The sequence below is a fragment of the Mustela nivalis genome (genome assembly GCF_964662115.1).
Source record: "Mustela nivalis genome assembly, chromosome: 6".
Taxonomy (NCBI): Eukaryota; Metazoa; Chordata; class Mammalia; order Carnivora; family Mustelidae; genus Mustela; species Mustela nivalis.
Window position 1 is genome coordinate 126,267,362 of NC_139025.1, and position 23,683 is coordinate 126,291,044.

General features: G+C 55.8%; 2 protein-coding genes across 10 annotated transcripts in view; one reads left to right on the forward strand and one right to left on the reverse strand.

Annotated features, from left to right (window-relative positions):
• APBA2 (amyloid beta precursor protein binding family A member 2) overlaps window positions 1–9,153 on the forward strand; it is a 243,355-nt gene extending 234,202 nt beyond the window's left edge. For all 7 annotated transcript variants that reach the window (XM_082736650.1, XM_082736649.1, XM_082736648.1 and 4 more), the window contains 2 exons: window positions 5,261–5,401; window positions 7,882–9,153. In XM_082736650.1, coding sequence (XP_082592776.1) covers window positions 5,261–5,401; window positions 7,882–7,953 — 213 coding nt within the window. In that variant the 3' untranslated portion in view covers window positions 7,954–9,153. The remainder of the gene's footprint in view (window positions 1–5,260; window positions 5,402–7,881) is intronic.
• Window positions 9,154–10,411: 1,258 nt separating this feature from the next.
• Window positions 10,412–23,683, reverse strand: part of ENTREP2 (endosomal transmembrane epsin interactor 2) — a 476,311-nt gene continuing 463,039 nt past the window's right edge. For 2 of the 3 annotated variants that reach the window (XM_082736655.1, XM_082736654.1), the window contains 4 exons: window positions 21,617–21,692; window positions 16,398–16,604; window positions 14,811–14,885; window positions 10,412–13,675 (listed from right to left, as the gene is read on the reverse strand). In XM_082736655.1, coding sequence (XP_082592781.1) covers window positions 13,353–13,675; window positions 14,811–14,885; window positions 16,398–16,604; window positions 21,617–21,692 — 681 coding nt within the window. In that variant the 3' untranslated portion in view covers window positions 10,412–13,352. Of the gene's footprint in view, window positions 13,702–14,810; window positions 14,886–16,397; window positions 16,605–21,616; window positions 21,693–23,683 lie in introns of all 3 variants that reach the window. The other variant, XM_082736656.1, reaches the window with a different exon arrangement.

Below are 23,683 nucleotides of genomic sequence, written 5' to 3' on the forward strand. Positions count from 1 at the left end.
CCTTCCCAGAGACCGTGGAATGGAGGTGGCTGAGAAGAAGGCAGGATGGCTGACGGGGGGCTCTCCTGGGGAGGGTGAAGGGGGGTGGTCTCTGCAGGTGGGGACGGGCACGCCGGTCCCTGTCAATGACTGCGAAGCTGAGGGCAGTGAGGCAGGCAGAGGCGCTTCTCTGAGCGCTTGGGAGAGGTGGGGAGAAGGGCAGCAGCAGATCTAGGCTCTGGGGGTCTCAGAGTTGGGGGGGGATGACACCCAGTTATGCAGGCAGCATCGCCTGGGTTGTGCCTCCCTGGTCACTGACGCGCAGACAGGAGTCCTGAGGCAGAGTGCTGGTCACTTCTTGGTGCATCTGCCACAGGTCCAGAGTACATGCAAAGCTTGGGGTCTGGGGGTGACACCATGGATGAGAAGTAGCGGGGGGCTGGTGGCAAAGAGCTAGGGCCTGGGCTGGTTCTTGAGGACTTGCTCCCAAGTATGTGGCAGCTGGCCCTGCGGGCCCCAGGGAGGGATGTAGGTAAAGCAAACAAATCCGCAGGGTCTCTCCTGCCACGAGGCAGCCCCCCGGTGACCCAAAAAATGGGCAGCAGGTGGCTGCACAGATCAGTCCCCCATCTCCACTGGGCCCTGCAGCAGTGGCCTTCGGGTCAGCGGTGCCCAGGCTCTTCCTGTGCCTGCTCCGTGGCATGCCCGTGCCATGGACAGGTGTGGGGTATGGGGGCTTGGCTGTCCAGGGTCAGCTCCCTGTGTGCTCAGAGGCCCCAGGCAGCTGCTGCCACAGCCACCGCTCAGGCCATGTCTCCTCATCTGTGGTGGCTGATGAGGGCCACAGGCTTGGTTGCTCAGCGGGGGCCTCATGGGAGGAGTGTGTTTGGGAGAACGTTCAGGAAGCCCAAGGGTGCTGACTCTTCTCAAGGGCTTGCTCTGGGGACAGAAGAGCTGGCTTTGCCCTTCACAGCATGGTCAGGGTGGACCTTGACTTCCCACCCACCCAGCCTCCCCACAGGGGCCTGGCCTGGTCACTGTCCCCTCTCCTGTAGTCCCCTGCTGCCTCGCAGTAGTGGAGCTGTCCCTTGGTTGGCATGTCTCTCACGACCAGTGGCCTCCCTGTCCTCATTGTCCATGAGGCTCTCAGGGGTCCCCTTCGACCCTTTCCAAGCCCCACACTTAGAGTCCTGGCTCCCAAGAAGCCCTCCACCTCCACCCCGCCTGACCACAGCAAGACCGGACGGTGGCAGGACACCTGACTGGGAGATGGCATTAGTCAGCTCCTGCACACACCCACTGTGGTTTTCTGCCCGATGACTACAAAAGCTTTTCCCATGGCAGGTGGCCGATGCCAGCGTGCAGGGTAAGTGGTTAGAGGAAGGATGTCCCAGCACTGGGGTGGCTCAGGAAGTCTGGGTGCTGTCGCGTGAGAAGTGAGAGGGAGGGGTTCTCTGCACAGCCGTCGGCATGTACATGCGTATGTGTTGCATACAGGCGTGCATTTACATGCATGTGCATGTGCACATACTGTGTATATGTGTGCACGCGCACGTGTGTGTGTTTGGGAGAGGTGCTAGCCTGGGCACTGACTGCCTTCTGGAACTTGGCCTAGCCTGCCTTTTCTCCAGAACGAGAGGCCCTGAGTGGCTAAGAAGCTGTAATGGGTTTTAGAATCAGCCTCCCTCACTTCAGCCCCAGCTTTCTCCTAGAACATCTGTTTCTTCTGTTTGTTTCAATTGTGGTAAAATCGATTAACACAACATTTACCATCTTAACTATTTCCAAGCGTCCAGTACGTTGTACAACCCTCTCGAGAAGTCTTCACTGTGGGAAAGGGGAACTCTGCGCCCATCAAACACCGACTCCGGTTCCTTTCTCCCAAGCCCAGCTTCTGGCAGCCAGCGTTATACCTTCTGTCTCTCTGAACTTGACCTCACTATGTGCCTCCATAAGTGGAGTCAGGCAGTACTTGGCCTTTGGGGACCAGCCTTCTTTAACTCCCACCATAATGCCTTCAGGGCCCATCCACCTTGTAGCCTGTGTCAGACGGTCACTCCTTTTCAGGGCTGAGTAATATTCCCATAGATGACTAGCCCACATTTCGCTTTTCCATGCATCTGTCAGTAGACACTGGGTTGCCTCCACCCCCCACCCCATGGGAGTGAATTGTGCTGTGGTAACTTGGGTGTGTGGGACTTCTGTTTTTCCAGTTCTAGTTTCACTGTTGCAAATACTCCTAGGCCTCCTGGTCCATCTGTCTGGGGCGTCTGGCCATGCATCAGTTCTAGCAACCAGGAAATGAAGCTCTTCCCACAAGCCTCGGGCATCCCTGGGCTGCTGGTGTCTGCAAGACTGGTCCTGTTAGGGAACAGCATTTTCTGTTACCATTTCACAGAGGACGAAGGAATAGGGAGGTCAAGGAACTTGCCCCAAGTCTCCCAGCTGGGAAGTGGCAGAGCAGGGATCAGGCCAGAGGCCAGCAGTTGTGAAGAGCGTGCCCACAGTCCCCGCTTGTACGAGGTGCCAGGGGGCAGTGGGTGAGCGTGTGCACGGTCTTGGCAGCCCTTGTGAGCAGCTCAGAGGCTGATACATTTGTACCGAAGGCTAGGGTGTTAGTGAGCCCCGTACGTGTCCACTGGGCCCTGATTATGGCTTCGGGGCTGGGCCTGCCAGTCTCTCCTCTCACTAAGAGTGCAGGGACCACTGTGCTTCCTGGTGAGTACGTGCCACACAGCCAAGTTCCCCCGAATCCCCCGGAAAAGTTTGCTGACATCTGAGTTAGTCTCGCACAAGTGCTTTTTCCATTTTCAGCTCCATTACACCCAATGTACAATGCATTAGTTTGCAGACAGGCCCCGGATGACCCAGTTAGCGCTATTTCTAAACGGATCCTTCCTCTCTCTTTCCACACCACCATTCAGGACATCAGGAAGTCTCCCGCTGGGAGACATGGGCCTTCCCCCCCCGCAGAAGTGCGCCCCATGAGGTTGGAACACACCTCGGTTCCTGTGGACATGCCTCGTTCGGGAAGGCCAGGACCCATGTGTGTGCATGCACACGGCCTTCTCCTCAGCATGTCCTGCCCCCCGCTTCTGTCTTCTCCCCCTGCCTGCTCCCCAGATTCCGGCTGGCCATTCCTTCTAAAGGTGCAAAGCCATTGTCTCTCCTGCTTCTTCTCACTTTCTTTCCCTGAATCTCCATGACTAGGGAGGAGGCTGCTGGCAGGGACAGAACCAAGATTGCAGCTTCCATGGAGTGTCCCAGCTTCTTTGCTGGGGAGCACGCTGGGCCCTGCCTGACGCTTGGTCAATCTGGGAAGCGAGCTCGGTCACTGTGAACTATCTTCCTTGGGACCTTCGAAGAGCCCGTTTCAGTGGGCACAGAATGCTGTCAGATCGTCTTGGGGCGGGGAGACAAGGAGTGGAATTCTCCTTAATTCTCGTATGGAGAAGTGGGCAGTCAGGCCTCCCTGCGTCCCTCTCTCTGCCAGCCCCCTGGTCGACCCCATCTGACCTGAGTGCTCAGGTTCCAGGACTGTGGCCTGCTCTGCTGCAGGAGTCCACTCGGCCGGGCCTGTGACCTCAGACTGCACATGTGTCCTGTACCGGAAAGACAGAAATCCCGAGGGCTGGGAGGGATGCAGATGGTTGGTTGAGAAAGGCCTGTGGCATCGGTGATGAGGCAAAATCCGCAAAACAAAGGACAGGTGGGAATCCTGCATACGGTGCCAGGGTCAACCTGTGGTCAGTGGCCTTGGGAGTCTGTCTCAGCTTCAAACGTTGCCATGCCAGGTCTTGAGGTTGGGGACAGGAGGAGGGAGAGCAATACTGTCTAAGGGGGAGTGTCATCCCCCATCAGCCTTGGAAATCAGAGGCCCTAGCTAAATGAGCAGGCCAGGCCTGGGGTTGGATGCAAGGTGACTGTGACACTGTGACACAGGCAGGAGTCGCAGGGGTGCAGGCAGGAGGGCCTTCCCTACAAGACCCAGAGGAGAGTCCTGGATAATGACAAGCCTCGCCACGGAATGAGAAGAACCGTGAGGCAGAGAGAGGGCTTGGCTGTCCTGCCTGCTTTGAACACCCCCCCATGGTTGTGCCTCCTGCGGGAAGGCTGACCTTTGATGTCTTAGGGCGCTGACCCGAGTCACCCTTCCTGATTCTGGGCTGGGGTCCCCTGCCGTCTCAAGTATGAAGATGTCTTAAAAAGTGACCAAATCCTCAAGGAGACAGGGGCTGTAATCATGGTGTTTTCAAATTAAGGACACCATAAGGATAAGGCCGAATTCACCATGAATTTGGTGGGGGCTCTAGATGACATGGGGTGGTCCCTGCACACCTAGGCAACAGGGTCCAGACAGCCTAGGCTGCTCCAGCCTGGCTCAGGGCTGGGCCTTCCTCATTCTCCAGCATGGCTGGTGGGGTGCGGCCCTCCGGGGCTGCTGCGCTAATGTTGGGGAGGGGGCACCTGGGGTCTGGCCAGTGCTGGCCGAGGGGCTCCAGGTCAGAAAGAGACCTCCGGCAGTGGGTGGGCCGTCAGAAAATCTCAGCCCCAGAGTCCCTGCTGTTGGACCTATTTCTGCCCCTGCCTTGTGTTGTGGGAAGCAGCATGGGTTTCAGGGACCTGGTGTCTCCTCTGCTCCCTCCGACCACAACATCCCCAGGACTTCAGCATCGGGGTGCAGCTGGCCCCCTTCTCTCCTGAGCCGGCAACTCTCACCCTCCGGTGTCTGCTGCCATCTCCCCGCTGTCTGGGCAGGCATCCACCTTTCTGATGGCCTGATATTTAGTGAATTCCACACATGGGTGAATTTCACAAGCTCAAAGCTTTCCTTGTCCTTTCCCCAAACTCTTTCCGTTTATTGGCTCTTGAATTCATCACCTCCTTGTGAGATGGAGACAGTGACTTCTTAGCTTGTAAGAGGAGCAGAAGGGAGCCGGTGGGAGATCTTCCAGAATGTGCTTCCGCTGTACACACCACCAGCCCTCCACACTCCCCTGACACAGGAACTGAGGCGCTGGGATGGCTGGAGGGGTGGGGGGCAGATCTCCCGAGGGCCCGCAAGGTTCTCCCACAGGCCGTACTGTTGACTTGTGTGTTTTAACCTAGTCCCGATCATAGATGTCCCTGATGGTAAGTCAGCAGTGGCATGCAGAAGCATTTGTCCTGTTGGCCTCTCCCTCTGCGTGCTCAATGTCCCTGCTTCCGGTTTGGGGATGGCAGTGAGCTCCTGGTGGGCGTGGCAGGGACTCGTGTGCTGACTTGACATGTGTCTGCTTAGATCTGCAGCCTCATGCGAGGGGGCATTGCAGAGCGAGGAGGTGTGCGAGTCGGCCACCGCATCATCGAGATCAACGGGCAGAGTGTGGTGGCCACGGCCCACGAGAAGATCGTCCAGGCTCTCTCTAACTCGGTGGGAGAGGTAAGGCTATGCCCCGTCACCTCGCTGGAGTCAGAGCCGGAGCTGGGGCTGTCTGAGCCCTACGTTTCCGTGACCGACCTCTATGCCCCTGAGAGGGTTTCCAGGGGGTGCTCGGGCAAGCCACTGACCCCTTCCTAGGAAAACCCTCCTTCTCAAGAGAGCCTGTCCTTGCTGGGAACTTGGAGCATGCCTTGACCTCTGCCAGTCACTCCCTCTGCAGGGGACCCTGGGCATCTGCTGAGCCGGGGGCTGTGTCTCTCACCCAGGGTGTGCCTGTGACAAGGCTGAGCAGATGGCAGGCGCCATTCGGCTGTTCGTTCTGGCTCTGTGCTGTGGATGGGAGGGTGAAGGTGGTTGACACCAGCTTTGAAATGGGGTCTTGCACGCTCCATGCGAGAGCCCTGCCCTCTGCGGGACTTACCCTCCCGGGCACAAGGCTCTGGTCCAGGGTTCGCCTCTGCCCGCTTCCTGCCATCTTCCTGCCCATGGAGCAGGCCAGCTGTGGCTGCTGCACCCTTTCCTGCATCGCTGGCTTTAAACTTCCTCCATTTCCAGTTCTTTCTGGCAACCAGCTTGAGGTGGACGAGGGTCAGAGCGGAAGGGCTCAGGTTTCCTCAAGACCTCATAAGTGAACAGGGTAATTGGAGATGAGAAGATGCTGAGGCTGTGCAACCAGTGTCTAGAAGGAGGACTCCCCCAGAGGCTAGTGTGTGGGGGTATTAGTGGCAATGGGGGCATGCGAAAGGGAGAGCCAGGACGAACGCGGTGAGGGTCTCCCCTGGAGAGGCGTGGGAGGCCGAGACCATGGCAGAGGTGGGTGGGGAGAGGGACCAGTTGCAAAGGGCGTGGGTGTTGGGTGGGAGTCACATTTGATTCTCAGGGCTGTGGGGGGGCGGCCCAGGGGGCCGTGGGGAAGAGGGTGTGGCTTCCATCTTAGTGACCACAGCTGGGGGGGGAGGGGGAGAGAGATGGAGAGCTTGGCCCCTGGGTGAGTTGGTGGGTGCTGTTTCCTAGGGGGCTTTTGGCCACATTTCCTGGGTTCCTACTCTGAGTTTTGTAAAACTACCAGGCTTAGGGAGGAGGTCTGTTTTCCCAGGGTTCAGTGGTAGCAGATGGCTGGCTTTTAAGATTGGGGTGGGGGGCAGGTAGGCACCATTAGCCTCCTTTTACAAATGGCTTCAAAGAAAGGAAAATCCAATTTTCCTAAGCGGGTGTTTGAAATGGCTGCCCCACTGGGGAGATGAGTCTCACACGTCTACGAAGAAACCAGTCACCGGGGGGAGAAATGTTTCCATGTCTTCAGACTTGGACCTGAGATGAAGTGGTACCCAAAAAGGCCGAGAGGCAGCCGAGGGTGTGGCTGGGCGATGGAAGTGTCTGCCTGCCGTCTCCCAGCATTCCTGAGCACGTGTGCAAAATCAGTCCCTGATAACAAGACGTGAGGTTTTGGATGGGTTTCAGATTGAGGAACGACACAGAATGTTCTGATGGAAGAAGCCACACCAGGCAGTGTTGGGGGCATTAAAATCTAAACTGAGTATGGGGGTGGTGGGGGCCGGCCAGGAGCACGGGACATTGTGAAAACACCCTGCACAGCTGGCCTCTCTCTGGGTTGGTCAGATGGGGGCCTGAGACCTGCTTGCTGGAGGAAGGGTGGCCCTAGGGCGGCCACACCATGCCCCACCCCCCGCCACTGGCTACCTCTTGCTGGGCACTGGGGGCATGAGGCCTGCAGCACCCAGGCCATCCAGATGTCCCAGAGCTACAAGGCCTGAGCTCGGCATAGACCTGGGAACAGGGTACTAAGAGGGGAGCAGAGCAGCAGAAGCAGAGCCCAGCTCCTGGGCTTCCACTGGTTTAACTCTTCCTTCTAGAACCATCACGGTGGGGAAGGGGGTGGCAGAGTGATGAAGGTCCCACAAGCTGAGTCTCCTGGGGAGTTATCTTGAGCCATGCCTGGCTACCCAGCTACTTGGTGCCAGAGAGTGATGGCTCAATGGCCCGTTTGCTAACTGACCCTGGAAGGATAAGGCAAGAGCGAGGCTGCTGGCCCTCAGTGAGCAAGTTCTCCGACCCCAGAACACTCATGTTTCCAGGCTTCCCTGGAAGCTCTTCAGAGGCCTGGGCACCCCTGGCTGAGTGGGCAAACCATAGTTGCAGTTAAAAGTCCAATTTTTTGCTCCTCACCTGTCAGCTTCAGCTGAGGGAAAAAACTAGCTCTTTTTTAACGTGGGTCAGACACCCTGGAGACCCAGCTGGGGAGGCCAGCTCGGAGTCCGCTGTGTCAGGACGCGCTTTCTGAATCTCCGTGGAGATGCTCATTCCTCCTTCACTCGGCAAGCTAGTACTTAGCGCAGAAAAGCCTCAGGGGGTCCCGAAGTGAGCTGGTTGCCACAGTGTTTGGTTTCTGTGGATGGCATCAGGGGTGGGGGGGAGGCCAGTGTGGGCCAGGCGGTTCAGCCCCTGTCTCTCATTGACAGATCCACATGAAGACCATGCCGGCCGCCATGTTCAGGCTCCTCACGGGCCAGGAGACCCCGCTGTACATCTAGGCCCACCCAGCCTGCTCCGCCCAGCCCGCCTGGCTTCAGAGGAGCCGGAAAGGCTGGACCCGGGACCTGACCCCTGACCCCCACAGCCCATCCAAGGACACTGGTTCCTCTGAAGGGCCTGCCCTCACCACCCACTTTTTTTTTTTTTTTTTTTTGGACAAAAAGGGGTTTGTCTTCATCAAAGCAGAGTCACAGGAAGCAATCTCTGTACAAGAGTCACGTGTTTTGCCCATTCTGACCCGTTTTCTCGTTGCGACCAGCGGACAAGGGTGTTTCTTTGTAGCTGTGTGTGGTGTGGAGTATGTCTCCCCTCCCTGAAGCCGTGGAGAGCGGACGTGAAGGGAGCCCTGCGAGGACAGCGAGCTCTGGGGGGCAGCGGTCGTCCCCTCCTGCCCCCTCCTCCGGGGGGCCCTGGGGTGCTTCGGGGGAGGGCGCCCTGCTGCAGCCCGGCTCCCGGGGTGTGAGTTGTAAGTGAGGTCCGGGAACATGTGATTGTATTGAACCAGAGGGGAGACGTTCCTGAGTTCAATAAAAGATGATGGCTACAACATCGAAACTCCATATTTATTTAGACAATGTCACGGTGTTGACCTTTACTTTGAGAAGCCGATCTTCGGACCTGAGGGTTTTCGGATGACCCGCCATCGCAGCCGCTGCTCCTGTCCTCCCCCGAGGCTCCGTGGACTTGAGAGGGCACCCGCCCTCCGCCAGCCTCCTCTCCTCTCCCTCCAGCCCCCCTCACGGTGCGGGGGCTGCTGGCTCGTCCCCCCAGGGACAAGGGACACCGCGGAGGCCCTCAGTTTCCGATCTCTGTCTACACACACGCATCCACACGCCAGCTCCCCTACCCCCCAAAGCCAAAACCCTCTCTGGACGACTCTGCCACTCCCAGGGCGGCCGGCAGCCGGCGCGGATCCCTGGGCCTGCCAGGCGTCACCACGAGCAGTATTAGCGCGTGTAGATAAAGTGAAACGTAGTCTAGTTCGGTTCATTAGAGGTCATTGTTAACCGACGTCCTTTTGTCTGGAAGTCTCTTTTTTTGGCCCCGGCCTCGGAGAATACACTGTGACTTAAGAAGCCTTACCATGCAGTAACTAAAGCTTTAGGATTACTGTATTCAAGGAGTGACCTGTGTGTTGCATGCAGCCGACCCTAGGAAGACTCGCTAATATCACTAATAAAGCTCAAGTCATGACCAAAGCGGTTTGCGTGGCTGGTTTATTAATGCAGGAGCGGATGCCGGACTTCCCCTCAGCTAGGCACCTCACACAGTGCCTCTGGGATGGTGCCCTGATTGCTGATGGCATCCCCTCCAGGTCTGGGGTTGCAGCGGCGGGGGAGGGGGGCTCTTTCTGGGGCGGTGTGGGGGTGGGTGTTCCAGGCACCCGGTGTCAGCCTCCCGCACCCCCCGCCAGCCCCCCATCACCAGGGAGGAGACAGGCTGCTAACTGCCTAAGGAAGAAAAGGAGCCTTGTCATTCTCCTAGTTTAAAACTCAATGATTCCTGGAGAGGTGAGTTGTATGTGTGTGAATCTATGAAACAAAGTGGGACTATCCATCCTAGTGGCATCTGCTGACCTGGAGGGTACTTTGTGGCCTGTCACCTGCTGGAGGGAGGCAGGGGTGAACACGGGCTTTGATCAGAAGGCCAGGGCTGGGGTTCTCCCCGCGCCCCCCACATTGGTCTGGGGAGCTTGGCCTGGTAGGACCCACCACAGGTCCTCCCGCAAGTCATCTACTCTCTGCACTATGAGCTATTGACCAGGGCCTTCGCCCTTGCCCTCGCCCTTGGGTGATGAGAGGGAATGTCACATTAATAATAGCTGGAGGGTGAACCATGAGAGACTATGGACTCTGAAAAACAATCTGAGGATTTTGAAGGGGTGGGGGGTGGGAGTTTGGGGTACTAGGTGGTGGGTATTATAAAGGGCACGAATTGCATGGAGCACTGGGTGTGGTGAAAAATAATGAATACTGTTATGCTGAAAATAAAAAATAAATTAAAAAAAAAATAATAGCTGGAGGGAAAGGGTCCCCCCACTTAGGAGAGCCAAGCGGTATGCCCCTGCCTTGGCCAAGACAAGGCAGGGGAACAGGCTCCGGAGACGAAAGCCGTGGCTAGCAAATGATGCAGTGGTTGGGGTGGAGGTGGGAGTCCCACCAAATGATTCACTTAAAAAATCCAAATGAAAGAGTCCTTGGAGCCGGTGGCCTGCATCCTTCTGGGAAGCCTCTGACGGATGTCGCATGCGGGGAGGCACAGCTGTGGGCCAGCACAGGCGGGCACCTGCCCTCCACCTCTCAGCACCCAGGACCTGCCCTTTTCTGGAAGGATGCTGGGAGACACGCTTGGGTGGCCACGGGGGCCTCACGCTCCCCACCGGCTGCTCGAGCTCCTGGTCTTCAGAGGCACATGGGCTCTCTGCCTCTCTGTCCCAATTAGACCCAGAGACACAGAGGCCAGAAATAGTATTTATTAAAACACGGATCATTATGAAAACACCTTGAGGTACATTAAATAAATACAACCTTCCAGTTGTACAAACAGGTCTCCTGTGGCTTGAAAACAATTTCCTATAAATTCTGCCTAATAGCAGCATCTGTGAATCAATAGAGCTGAGGGGCGGGGGTGGGAAACACGTCCATTGGAAAGAAGCTTTCTGTGACATGGTTTGTTACAAGCATTCAGTTGGCATTGTTGTCACCAGCTGAAGGAGAGCTTAGGTTCTTGTGAAGGATGAGTCCCCCACCTGTTGGCCATGAGATGGGGTCCAGAGCTCACCCACCTCAGTGTTCTTTTGCCACATCCCCGCCCCCCCCCCCCCCCCCCCGCCCACAGGCAAATGGCAGTGTCTGGACAGGCTCTGGCTCCCATGCCAGTTGACCCCATCTGGGTTGTGGGAAAAGTCCGGCAGAGTGTCCAGGACCCAGACTTCTGCAGGTGGGGGGTCCCTGCAGGAGGGGGACCCGTGCCTTAGCTTCCTGGTGCAGCCTGTGGGGCTCTGCCCTAGCCTGCTGATGCTTTATCAGGAGGAGAGGGGGGAGGCAGTGCACCGGCAAGGGGAACCCGCTTTCCTTTGGTCATGCGCCCATATGGTCTGGACTTGGGGTGTTTGCTGCTGAGCTCCGTTGAGCACAGCAGGGTCCCAGGTACTAGAGCTTGCTTGTTCCTAGGGGTTCTAACTGGTGCTTCCCTCTTCCTGGGACCTTTCAGGGAAGCCAGGATCTTGGGCCCTGCTGGAGCTCACATGGGCCACCTGGGGCCCTGAGCAGACGGGCAGAAGGTTTTAGCTCAGTGGTAGAAAACTGGGTACGATCTCCTCAACTGCAAGTTGGAGTTGTTCTGAGAGCAAATATGCAACTGAGCGTGGAAGGGTGCAGGAAGGGCAGGGCCCTTGAGAACATCCGGGACTCTGGGCTTTGGCCAGAGTTCCCGGAGGTACCCACGTGGAGGCTCAGGCTGCCGGAGGTGCCCACGATGGCCAAAGAAACACTGTCCCACTGCAGGGAGGAGAAACAAAGGACACAGACCGCCAGGCTGGGCTCCCAGTGGCCACTTGACCTGGCCACCCATACAATGAAAGGACTGATGGTCAAGCCCCAGCCCAGAGACACGGAAAATGCCCGGATTCAGAAGCCACAAATGCTGTGCTGATGAGCGCAGGGGAGGCTACTTGGGAAAACCACAACTAACTGGACCTGCGAAGGGATCCGCTCGGGGGGGGGGGGGGACTTCAAAAGCCCTCGGCTGAGAAAAACGAGAGGAGAGATTCCCCATTTTGTCATCTGAATAAAGTGCTCATAATTCACCTCTGGGGTTCGCCGGTGGAAGGGTTCCTGTTGGCATCAGAAGGCCCGAGGAGGATTCTTCCGGCTGTCTCACGTCACCCAGACGTGAGGGAGGCAACAACCAAGAACATTACTGAAGCAACGTGTCGAAAGCAAACCATCTCTGCAGGCTCCCTGGACTGTCGGCGTCTGGACTGCAGAGCCTCCCTGCCGGCCCCTGCCCAGCCTCCAACCACACAGACGCGTCCCCAACACTACAGGTGGGGCGCAGAGCAGAGGGAAGGGCAGCACGCAGCCCCTCGATGGCCGGACGCCAAGCAATATAGTGGGCAGCCACCAAATCTTCCCCTTGTGCTCCCCATGCCAGGCCGTTGGGCTCTCGGTTGAGAACTGTGGTTTGTGGGCTGCCTTATTCGTGGCAGGGCCACGGCATGGGTGCTGGTGGCCGCTGTTGTGGATGGCGCAGGGACAGGCGTTCCCACAGCTGCAGAAAGTTCTCGAGGACAGTGCTGCTCCAGGGCCGTGGTGGGAAGTGGCTGCTGTTTAATGTTGCCAGAACATGGAGGGGGAGGGTGAAGAGGGGAACCAAGAAAGGCAAAATGCCCAAGCTGCCACTGCAGAGGGTCTGGGCCTGCCCCCTTCCACATACCCAACGCAGTGGGTGTTGTCTGGAAAGAAATGATTTATAGCCGGTGTCTTCCCGCGCAGGTGCCCAGCTGCCCAGCTGGCTGGGAAGAGAATGCTCTGGGTTGGCAGCGACCCGCTTTCTGAGGAGGTGCACAGGTCCCAGGGTCCAGGCCTCTTCCCTCAGACCTCCACTCGTCCAGGCCATCTTGGGGAGAGCAGACACAGGGAGAACCTCCAAAGGGGCTCACCAGCAGTGTCTGCAGAGGAGGAGACAGGAGACAGCCCCAGAGACAGCGGGGAGGGTGTCCCAGGGAGGGAGGGTGGAGAGGGGAGGTCCGGGAGACTGGTGACCCCAGGCGGGGTGGGGTGTCCAGCAAAGCTCCCTGCCACACCAGCTTGCGTCCCGGAGATGGCCAGGCCACACGGAGGTCCCCTATTGTGATTCACACGCACGACAGCCCTGCCTCCTGTGGGCGGTAGAGCTGGGCTCCCCCCGGCTGTCATCCGTGTCAGAATTACCCATTTTCTTTCAGTCAGCATATGACAAAGGTAGATTACTGACACACACCATAGAAGAAAATGGTCTCATTTTACTTGATATCCTCTACCTGCTCAACACTCAGCTGACTCAGAGGTGGGCAGAGTCTTGCTTTGTGACGGCCCTGACTCTGAAGACACTTAGAGTCTCTGGTGTCCCCGTCGCTGGGTTCTCAGAACGCTGCTTAGGTGCTCCATGTCTGATAAAACCAAAGAATTCACGGTGGCCGCGAGAGTCATTTTTCGGTATTAGTGGAACAGGTAGGAAGGGTCCTCCCCAAGACAATGACGGACCGGATCCTTCTGAAGAGAGGGACAGTAGTTCCCCGCCTGGGCCACCCCAAGATTCTCCTGGGCCACAGGCCCCTCTCCACAGAGCACAGTGACCTCCAGCCAGGATGGTGAGTCCAGGCCCCTCCGTGGCCCTGTCAGGACCCGTGGGCTGGTCACACCTGGTCCAGAACGCCGGCACTGACCACGGCCTCCTCCATGTGGGCCTCCTCAGTGGGGACCACCGGGCCCAGGGTGCCCACCACATGCTGCACCTCGGGAGGGAGGGCACAGTTCGAGTGTTCCAAAAACTTAGCCACCAAAACCCTGGCGTCTGCGTGGGCCTTGCTGTCCACTAAAGAATGTGGCCGCTCTTTGAAGACCGTCTGTAAGGCCTCTGGCTTTCCCCGTGGGTTGGTTTTCCAGGTGTCCCGGGGCCCAGGGGGCGAAAGCGGGTGCTGCCCTGCACAGGCGGCCGTGACAGAGTGAGCTCGGGAAACTAGAAATCAAGGGAAAAGATAATATCTGAAAACAACCAAAACAAAAGGCAGCTGTTAAATGAGTTCTTGACAAAGCAAATGTGAGCCTGCTTGGGACATGCTTTCGGCTGGAATTTCCACATCCCTGGGCTGGTGAGCTGGGCACGTCCTCATTTCCCGTGTCTCTTCATCCCCACTGTGGCCCCTCTCAGCCCTGAGTTGAGCTGGGGTTAACCTAGGGGGGCCACAGCTCCCTGGAGCTGAGGGGCTGTAGGGGGGCGGGCAAGATGCGAAGCAGGAGGGGAGAGAGGGGCCGGTGCAGGTAGGGGTCCCCCTGGGCTTTGTCTCTCTGCTAGAATTCCTGCGCTCACGGGGGCTGGCCCTTCTCAGCCTTCTTTGGCTCAATGACCTTTGCCCTTGTGGGTCTGATGGCATCTAGAGAGGATCTGCCTGAAGACCAGAGCTGGAGGTGACAGAGGGGCAGTGAGAACACCACACTGCCACCAAGTCAAGGGGTGACAGTTGCCACCTTTCAATGGCACCAGAGCTCAGAGCATGCAGACCCTGCTCCCAGTACCCACCCAGGGCAACAGCACTAGCTCCCAACAGGGCCCACGGGGCAACAGCACTAGCTCCCAACAGGGCCCACTACTGCTCTGGATAACCCAAGGGTCAAGCCATGGTCTGACGGTGCGTGCAGAGAAAGCCAGCCCTAGGCGGTCTCTTGGGATCGTCACCCCAAGGACCAGGTTAAGGCCTGACCTGCCCACAGCATGTTCCAAGTCACACAGAAGAAACATGTTCTGAGTGGGCTGCCATATTTTCGGTGGTGGAGGGGCAAGCCTGACCATGGAGGCACTGTAAAGGCCTCACACATAAAGCACATCCCCCCTCCAAAGAGCATCTCACAAATGCGGTGAAGCCAGCAGCCACAGGCCTGGTACAGCAGCTGTAGCTTCTAACACATCTCCGGAGATAGCAGGGGAGGCAAGGCCGTTCTTTCAAAGCCTTCAGCACCCAAGAGCCTGTGCTTCTGGCCGACACTGTGAGGCCAGGTCTTGGACAAAGGCAGCCAAGCACCGGGAGTCCCGCCCCGCCCCCTCTCCCCCCATCTCGCAGCAGGTGTCAAAGTGCTTCAGAAAAGGAGTGTCTCACCGGTCCCCGGAGCAGCCCTGGACAGTCCTGCTTCCAGGTCCTGGCTGCAGGACGGGGTGTGTGAAGAGGCAGTGCCTTGATCAGAAAAAGAATTCAGTTAACAAGTGGCGGGGACGGGAGCCTCCCTCTCTTGTGGCAGAGAACTATCTTTTTGATGCAGGACTCACGGACACATGTGCTTTTCACCTGCGGGACAGTAACTGCTTTGCCAGCTGAGGAGAGGCTGCGCCAAGGGGCTGGTATGGGGACCCGGAGAAGGCCCCGCAACAACTTGTAATCAAACCACCACTTCTCCTCATCCCCACCCCCCAAATGTCATGGTTTGCAGAGCCCAGATTTCCCTGCAGCGGGGATAGGCCAGAGGAAGCCATCAGGGGCCACACGTGCATGGGATCATGCCCCAGACAGGAATGGGTAACAGCCCTCACGGGGAGGAGAGAAGGGCTGAGTCTGGCATATGCATGGGGGAGGTGGGGGTCTGACGGAGTCCTGCCTAGTGCGCTGGCAGCCGGATGTGGGAGGGGAGGGCAGCGAGACAGAGGGATGCGGGCCAAGGAGCCTGCAGGGGCAAATCTGGCATTTCCACCAGGAGGCCCCTTGTAGCCAATGACCTTGGCGGGTTTATGGTTCCTTCTGGGGATACAGTTCTCCTGCGGCACAGATCCTGTCTATTTGAGGTTCAGCCAGACAAGACCACTGAGTCCAGACACCCAGTGGGCCCGGTAGCCCTAAGTCACACTTTACCTGCAACAACACTGCCGCCGACTTCACCCCTCCCCGCCACTCCTGCTCAAGGCAAGCACTGTGGCACTGTGGGAGGAAGTGTGGGTTCTCCAGCTTCAGGGTTTACTTAGGGCCCCTAGGAGGTTGGTGTGAAATGCAAATCCTGGGCTACGGGGCCATAAACTCTGATGCCAGGTCAGAGAGCACAGGGAGGGCGCCGCCTCTTCAAGGTCATGTGGGGGCAGTTTGGACCCAAGCTCCAGGCCACACAGAGTGCTGCCAAGGGGCCTATGACGTGCTATTGAAAACACCCTGTGTCTGCCCGGGGCGGCTCCGGCTGGGAGGCCCCACTTACCCACTGCTGCCCCTGAGGCAGAGCCTTGCCTTACCCTTGGTAAACAGCCCTGCCCCTGGGTCCCAGCAGGCAACGAGCAGGCACTGGCACTTCCCACAAGTTGGAGCCCACACTAGTCCTGGGTAGAGAGCCACCAAGGCTGATGGGTGGATACAGCCTGTGGTCACCTGCCCGACCTGAGTCCCCACCTAGGCCCCAGAGCTGGTGTGTAACTGCCAAGCTAATGTCAGGGGCTAGCTGACCCCAGGAGGGGCTCTCATCACCCCACACCTTCCCTCCCTCCTCCCCTTACTCCCCAGCCAGAAAATAGAAAGCCTGGTGGGTGCTCAGCAGGGCCCCCTGACTGTCTGCCCCACCCTAGGGCTCCCGGGCATTAAGGCCACTTTCCCAAAGTGGCCCCTGAGCACAGGTCCCAAGGCCTGGCCTTGACTCTCAGTTCACTGAGGTCTGCAGTGTCCAGGGCAGAGCAGGGCACATGCTGGGGACCCAGGGGACTGGACTAGCCATACCTGTCACAACAGATGAGCACGAAGTGGGGTCGCTGGTAGAGCGGGCCACACGCCCAGGACCTGGCGCCGCCCTTGTGCCCTGGTCAGGGCCCTCTGGGGGCTCGAGGCCAGGTGGCAGGGGCTGCGAGGCACCCCCAGGGCCTTCGGGGCTCAGGCCCGGTGCCGTGGCACTCTCGGATGCCAGGAGGCTCGAGCTATCTGCAGGCTCTGCAAGGCAAGGGACAGTGTTAGCACCGGTGCTGAGCCACCGCCGCGCCACCCAGGACGGACCCTGTGCCCGCCCACACTCCTGTTGGAGAGCAAAGGTCTCAGCCTCCTGCAGCCCTCCCAGGAGGCCAGCGCCGTCGGCCCTTCACTGCCCAGTCTAGACAAACCTGTAATTCCAAAGGCGTGGAAACACAGAGCAGGTTTACAAGTGCTTTATGGTGCAGGAAAGTTTGGGGGGGGCACCAGACGATCTCCCAAAAATGATCCCAGAAGGGGTGTGGGATGCAGGACACTTACATTCTTCACATTCCATAAGACACTAAAAGTCAGAAACCAGCCCCATCTCCCATCCAGGGCATGGCTTCGTAGGGGGTGGTCTGAAGTCCCGGAAGGGGGAGGCCACAGGATGCTCGAAGCACACAGTCCATGCAGAAAGAGGCTGGCCTTGGAGGGGAGGCACGGCATCCTAGGCGGTCCTCCTGGGCCTGAGAACATGCCTGCTGCACACAGAGGGTACGGCCCAGGGCCCGGAGTGCAAGCCTGGCCCTGGTCTGGCAGAGGCAGGAAGCTGGCTAGGGAGACCTGCCTGGTTCTCGAAGCAGCGGCAGCACTGCCTGGGAACGTGCCCACGTTCAGACCCACTGCATCAGAAACTCAGGGATGGGCCCAGCCATTGGGGTTTGAACAAGCCCCCAGGGGCTTCTGATGCCCCCCCAAACCAATGTGCAACCCACTCTCTATTCCCGTGATACTGGTCAAGTGGGGCTCAGCCCCTCACCACTCCAAGACCAGCCACTTGCTGGAACTGCATCAGAATCTGTCTTAACAAGATCTCAGTGGGCCTGTGTGCACATTGTTAAGGCTGGAGAAGCAGTACTCCCTCTGCTCTTTTATCCCATTAGCAGACAACATCAGATCTGCCTTCCGTGAGGCTCCTCACCCATCAGGCTTCGCAGATTTTTGAGGTGAACGGCCCACTCGGGGGACCCTTTGTAAGAGTCAGAGCAGCCTGAACAACTCCGGGGTGGGGGGAGGGAAGCTTTGGGGTCTGACCCTTCCATTCCTTTCCCTGGGTCTTAGGGGAGGCCTCTTTGTTTCCAGGGCCCTCCTATCTGCAAGCTTGGGTTTCCCGGTGACCTCCCACTTAATCCTCACGGCTCTCCCAGGCTACCACTCAGGAAACACGGCTGAGAGGCCTCGAAGGGAGAGGGTCACGAGGCCACAGGGTGGTGGAGCTGGTTGGAAGCAGCCCCATTCTAGAGCACTCTGGCTTCACCAGCCCTCTGTTGTCTACCCTTGCCCTCTCCATAGATGCTTTGAGACAATTAGTAGTCCATCTGGAAAAACAGAAGGATGAACTGAAACTCTCAAATCCTAGCAAAAAAAAAAAATCTTCAGGACAATTAATCTTTCTATTTTGTATTTTTTCTAGAGATGGAAGAGGCATGGGGAGGGGCAAAGGGAGAGGGAGAGAGAGAATCTTAGGCAGGTTCCATGCCCAGGGCACAGCCCAACTCAGGGCTCGATCTCCCGACCCTGAGATCATGACCTGAGCTGAAATCAAGAGTCCGACATCCAACTGACTAAGCCAGCCAGGAGCCCGAATCTTTTTCTTTTTCTTTTTTCCCAACCATTTTCTTTTTTAAGAAACTAGAAGAATAGTGGTAGAAAATACTGGAGAATAAATCTAAAACCTCGGAGTGAATAAAGACTTTGTAAACATGATAGATACCACAAAGGAAAAGCTTGATAAATCTGACAATAAGAAAAATTGTTTAAAAAAATTGTAAAAATTGTATGGCAAAAGGCATCATTAACAGGGAGGAAGCCAAGTACAAACTGGAAAGGTGTCCCTGCAATGAATAGCAAAAGGGAGAAAATGTCTCTATTTAACAAATATTTTTCTGAAAAATTTATTTAAAAAAATAACCCATAAAACACTAAAAAAAAGTGGACCCCAAACTGACCTATAAGTAGGTAACAAACATGTAAGAAGGTGCTCACACCCCATCTTGTGTGTGTATTGGTCACCTCCAGGGGTGATAAGGATCATCAGGAAAGATGACGTCTTGGGGTATCATAAACAGCTTTCGTGGGTAGGGACACTAGCAGTAAAACCCTTCCAGAACGTCATGTGGCCAACACACCAAAACCTAAAATACCTATTTCCTTGGACCCCGCAAGTTCACTCATAGGAACTGATTCTAAGGGACTGGTTGGACAACCACTCAAAGCTGAATGTATGCATGAATGTATCCACTTCTCTGTATCTTTGGAAGACCTCAAACCAGCAAGCGGCATTATTAACTGTATTAAATCACAAAGCAGCATACTAGAAATATTCTGAATCGTGTGCATCCCTGCTTATTCCTCTTGATCTCCGTTTTCTCTCTTTTTTACAGCTTTATTTTGGTATAACTGATAAACAAACCCCCGTGCAATTTTAATATGTAATATTTGATGAGATTGGACATAAGCATATGCTTGATCCTGATTTTCTTAATGTCAGTGAGAATCCAATGGCTGAGTTCTTCAGGGAAACAGAGTCAGAGAGGGAAATGTGACTTAGTTCCAAACAGTTGGCCTTAACAGAAACACAGAATTAAGGTAACATGACCAGGAAAGCTCATAGGTCAAGACATTCTTGTTCCCGCTCACCAGCTTTGCTGTTAGCCTGTTTACAGAGTACCACTTGTCCCAGCTTCCAGCTTTTCACCTAACGGATCACAAGCATTTTTCCTAACTAATGTAAAATGATATATATAGTGTATGTATCATATTTTCCTTGACTCTTATCAATGGACATCATTATCCCTATAAGTTTTTACTCTTATGAAAAATGCAAGTGATTTTTATGGGTACAGTTCTCTTTTCTTTTTTCTTTCTTTCTTTTTTTCTTTCTTTTTTTTTTTTTTGCATTATTCCCCTAGGGCGGTTGCAGAAGTGTGATCACCACATCTAATGGCATAAACATTTTTATGGCTCTTTATCAAGATGCTTTGCCAAAAGGAGTGGGTTGATTTGCAAGCTGCCCATCAGGGTTGGATGAAACAGCTTCCCTCTGGCCTTGCCAGCCTCCATGTCCTCATTATTATTTTATTTCAGTAAGTGAAAAACAATTCCAGCATCTACCCCCTTCCAGGCACCCGCACCCCCAAAATTCTAGAGCTCTTACGTGAGTCCAGCAAGGTTGCAGGAGACCATATGAACACACAAGAATGAATGACGTCTGTACTGCCATTGGTCACGTGTACTAACAATGAGTGTGCAGAAACCCAAGTCAAAGAAGACCCAAATCCATGGGGAGACAGACAAGAAGGCTCAGATTTGCAAACATAGCAATTCTACCCCAGTTGCTCTGTGGGCTTAATGCCATTCCTGCTCAATTCCCAGGTCGCATTTTTTGAGGACACAGACAAGTGGGTTATAAAAGGGATATGGAAACGCACAGGCCCTAGACTAGGACCTGGAACACTCCTGACGAAGCGGAGCAGAGTGGAGGTGTGGCTCCCAATGGGAACACTTCCCGCAGAGCGCCCAGTCATCAGAGCAGACGGACTGATGCACAGATGAAGGGAACAGAATACAGGGCCCGGAAATACCCCCACGCATTCTGCCGGGCTGACTTTTGACAAAGGTACCCGGGCAACGAATGATCTGGAGCAGCTGGATATACATAGGCCAAAAAAATGACATGGACCGCAACCTCACCCCACCCAGAAACTACTCGGCGGGAGGCATCTTTTTTTTTTTTTTTTTTTTTTTATGCTTCATTTTTTAATAAAATGCCAGACTCTTCTGGTGTGGCTTTTTTTTTCTTTTTATATAAATTTTTATTTTTTATAAACATATATTATTAGCCCCAGGGGTACAGGTCTGTGAATCACCAGGTTTACACACTTCACAGCACTCACCAAAGCACATACCCTCCCCAATGTCCATAATCCCACCCTCTTCTCCCAAACCCCCTCCCCCCAGCAACCCTCAGTTTGTTTTGTGAGATTAAGAGTCACTTATGGTTTGTCGGGAGGCATCTTTTCTAAAGTGAAACCAGCTTGGCCTGCTGTCCCATGAGTATGTCTGTCCGTTCTTCTCCATGTAATCCTGCCAACTTCCAGGTCTGGCCCCTGGGCCGGAAGTCAGTGTTGGAGGCAGCCCTGAGCTTCCCAGTGGAGCCCAGTTAACTGTTCAGCTCCTGGGCAGTGAGGAAGGCCCCGCCCGGATAAGTTCCTGACTCTTCTGTCCATCTCCACCTGCTCTGGGCTCTGGGAACCACTAGGCTGCTTGGCCTTCCCTACCATGCTTTCCTCCAGAATTTGCATTTTGGGGAGTGGTTGGAATGGGGAAATAGACTTCCATCTCTGAATAAACCCATCCATCTGAGCCCACCCAAGGGCCCAGCCCCTGCCCATTTGCTCCCTGTGCAACCTGGGGTTGTCTGCTTTTCTGACACCTCAGACGACCTCCCTGCCTCTGGTTCCAGACAGTGGCTCCCACCTCACATCTGAGAGATGACCTTCCGCATTTTTCCTTCAATGTCCGCTAGGATACCACTTCCAGCATCCTTCCCCCAGCCTCTCCCGCCAAAGCCAGTGGGCCCAGGGGCCCAGGCCTGGCTCCCTCCTGATGGAGGATCCCTGTAGACAAGAGCCTGCTATGGTTTTAGCCCCAGAAAGGGTCTGTCCCAGATCAAGTCAAGCTGCTCTTCAAACCCATATCCCTCACGTGGAGGAGAAAGTGCTGGGGGAGGGGCAAGTCCCCCCAGAGAGAGCATGAGGCCCCCAGGTGTACTGACTTACTTATTACTGCATGTGGCTAAGGGGGGGGGGGTGAGCTTTGGAGTACATCCATGGTCCTGAACAGCAAAGCCTGTAGCAACTTCCAACCACTTAACAAGTAAGCAATGGAGGGAGGGCAGGAGCAGGAAGGAGACAGAAATAGGAGGTTGAGGAAAGGGGACATGCTTTGAAAAATATACACTTACTTTAAATGCTGAAAAAGGTTAAAATTACCTTGTGTGCTGAAGCCAGCGGTGGCATCTGGGTCCCCGGGGCTGGACTCGGTCACCTGCTGATCCACACTTGTAAGCTACAGCGAGAAATGAGGCATCAGATGGGACATTGCAACAGGCCCCAGAAACCGAGGCTGACTTCAGAGCTCATCTTCTAGAAGACATGTACGTGCATTTCTGCTTTTCTCCTCTAAATTTATGGAGTCAGGCTGTGAGGATGCCAAGGTCAAAGGATCACTGCCAAGGTCAGAGCTCGTCTCTCTGACCTTCTGAAAGCCAAGTGCCCAGCTCTTCCCGAGAGCCCAGCCACCCTGAGCCCACTCACCTTCCACTTCCAGGGGCCCTGTTGGAAAACGATCAAGGCCACACAGGGTCCTCCAGAGTCACTGTAGGAGGTAGGACAGCCCCTGGCCTCGCTTCTAATTGCTCCCTCCCAACTGCTCTCCTCCTTGCTTCCCCAGCAGGAAGAATAAAGCCCTGGGGGACAGACATCGTGAGACCCGTCATGCACAGCCTGCATACAGGGTGGACTTTTAAGAAACAATCCTGACCTCTGTGAGCCCCTAGATTCCCCCAGAGTTTGCATCAGCTCCCTTCCCTTTTGCCTTCTGCAGATGGAAGCCAGAGGTTGCTCCCACGGCTGCCTGCCCCGCCTGAGCCTGAGCTCAGAGCCCAGGTCCACTTAGGCTGTGTGCTTGGTTGAACGTGGGCCCCATGGCTCCGGGCACACTGTCCAGTCCTGGGGGAGGGAATGGCCGTGAAGACTGCATCATGTTTGGAAGTCGTCATGCTCCTGCAGATTTCTTCTTGAACGGACCATTCTGCCCAGAAAGGCCTTGGGGAGTACTGGGTGGGCGGTGGTGTTCTGGGAAGACCAGACCTCCTCTGCTGGTGGGGGATGGGTCATCTCTGCTCTGCGGCCCTGACGTCACCTGCCCATCCTCTGCTCGCACGCTCGGTTCCCACCCCGGGTGACCACATCTGTTCCACTGCTCCTTTTACAGGACAAGGGCCCCACACAGGCCACATGCCTGAATGTCATGAACACCGCACGCGTGTGCCCGTGTGCGATCTCCAAAAGCAATTTCTGCATCCTTGTGTTATTTCAGTATGGCTCTGGGGACCTGCTTGCAAATAATGAGCTCTGGGGGAGGCCCAGGAAGGTGAGGTGGGCCCCTGCGGCTTGGTCCCATTCCAGCTCAGGTAATCACATCCCCACCTCCCTTGTCTCCCGCCACTTCAATCAGACAGCTGCTCGCCTTCATCTAGTCTTTCCACCAGGCTGGAGCTGTGGCAGGTGCTGGGCGGCAGCCCTCCCACCAACACAAAGTGGGGGAGGCATGCCCGTGCCGGGGACCCGCGACAGGGTTTGGGAGGCAAGAACGGCACCTGCGGTGAAGACCCAGTGCCCCCTAACCGTTCCCTTTGATCCCGCTTCCGTGTAAAACCGCACACACTGTGTTCCTTCCTCAGCGCACCGTCCGCGGGGGAGGGAACCGGGGAGGGAGAGTCCCATGGCCACCAACGCTCACCTGCTTTTTCACTGAAATCGCTATTATCTGCCTACAAACTGATGTAGGAAATCTCTGTCCAGAATATTCTGCTAAATCACATGAAAAAGAACAACGGCCTCAAGGTTCATTCCCTTCCAATACTCTTCCTGACTCTTCAAACACCTTTTTTTTTTTGCAGGCATGGGTGGCCACTCCGACACTCAAGGCCTGAAGAAGAGCTTCTAGTAATAAAGATATATAAATAAAACAAGAGAAATAAAAGGCACAGTGGGACAAGGTCAGGAGGAAATTGGATTCATTTCATATTTCGCAGCCACGGTGCTGGCTTCCCTCTGGCTCCCGGTCAAATCTGGTTTTGAGAAGAGACAGCTCCTGGCAGCGTATCTATCACATCTCATAAGCAGGGTGTCAAGGGTTTAATTTGAATTTGGCCCTCCCTGACGGCCAAGGCCACCTTGCCTCCCAAAAGCTGGGGACAGAATAGCTGTGAGGTCTGCACGGCATTTTCTATTAAATATAAAGGCAGCAGAGAAGGCAGGAGAAGGCATAATTTA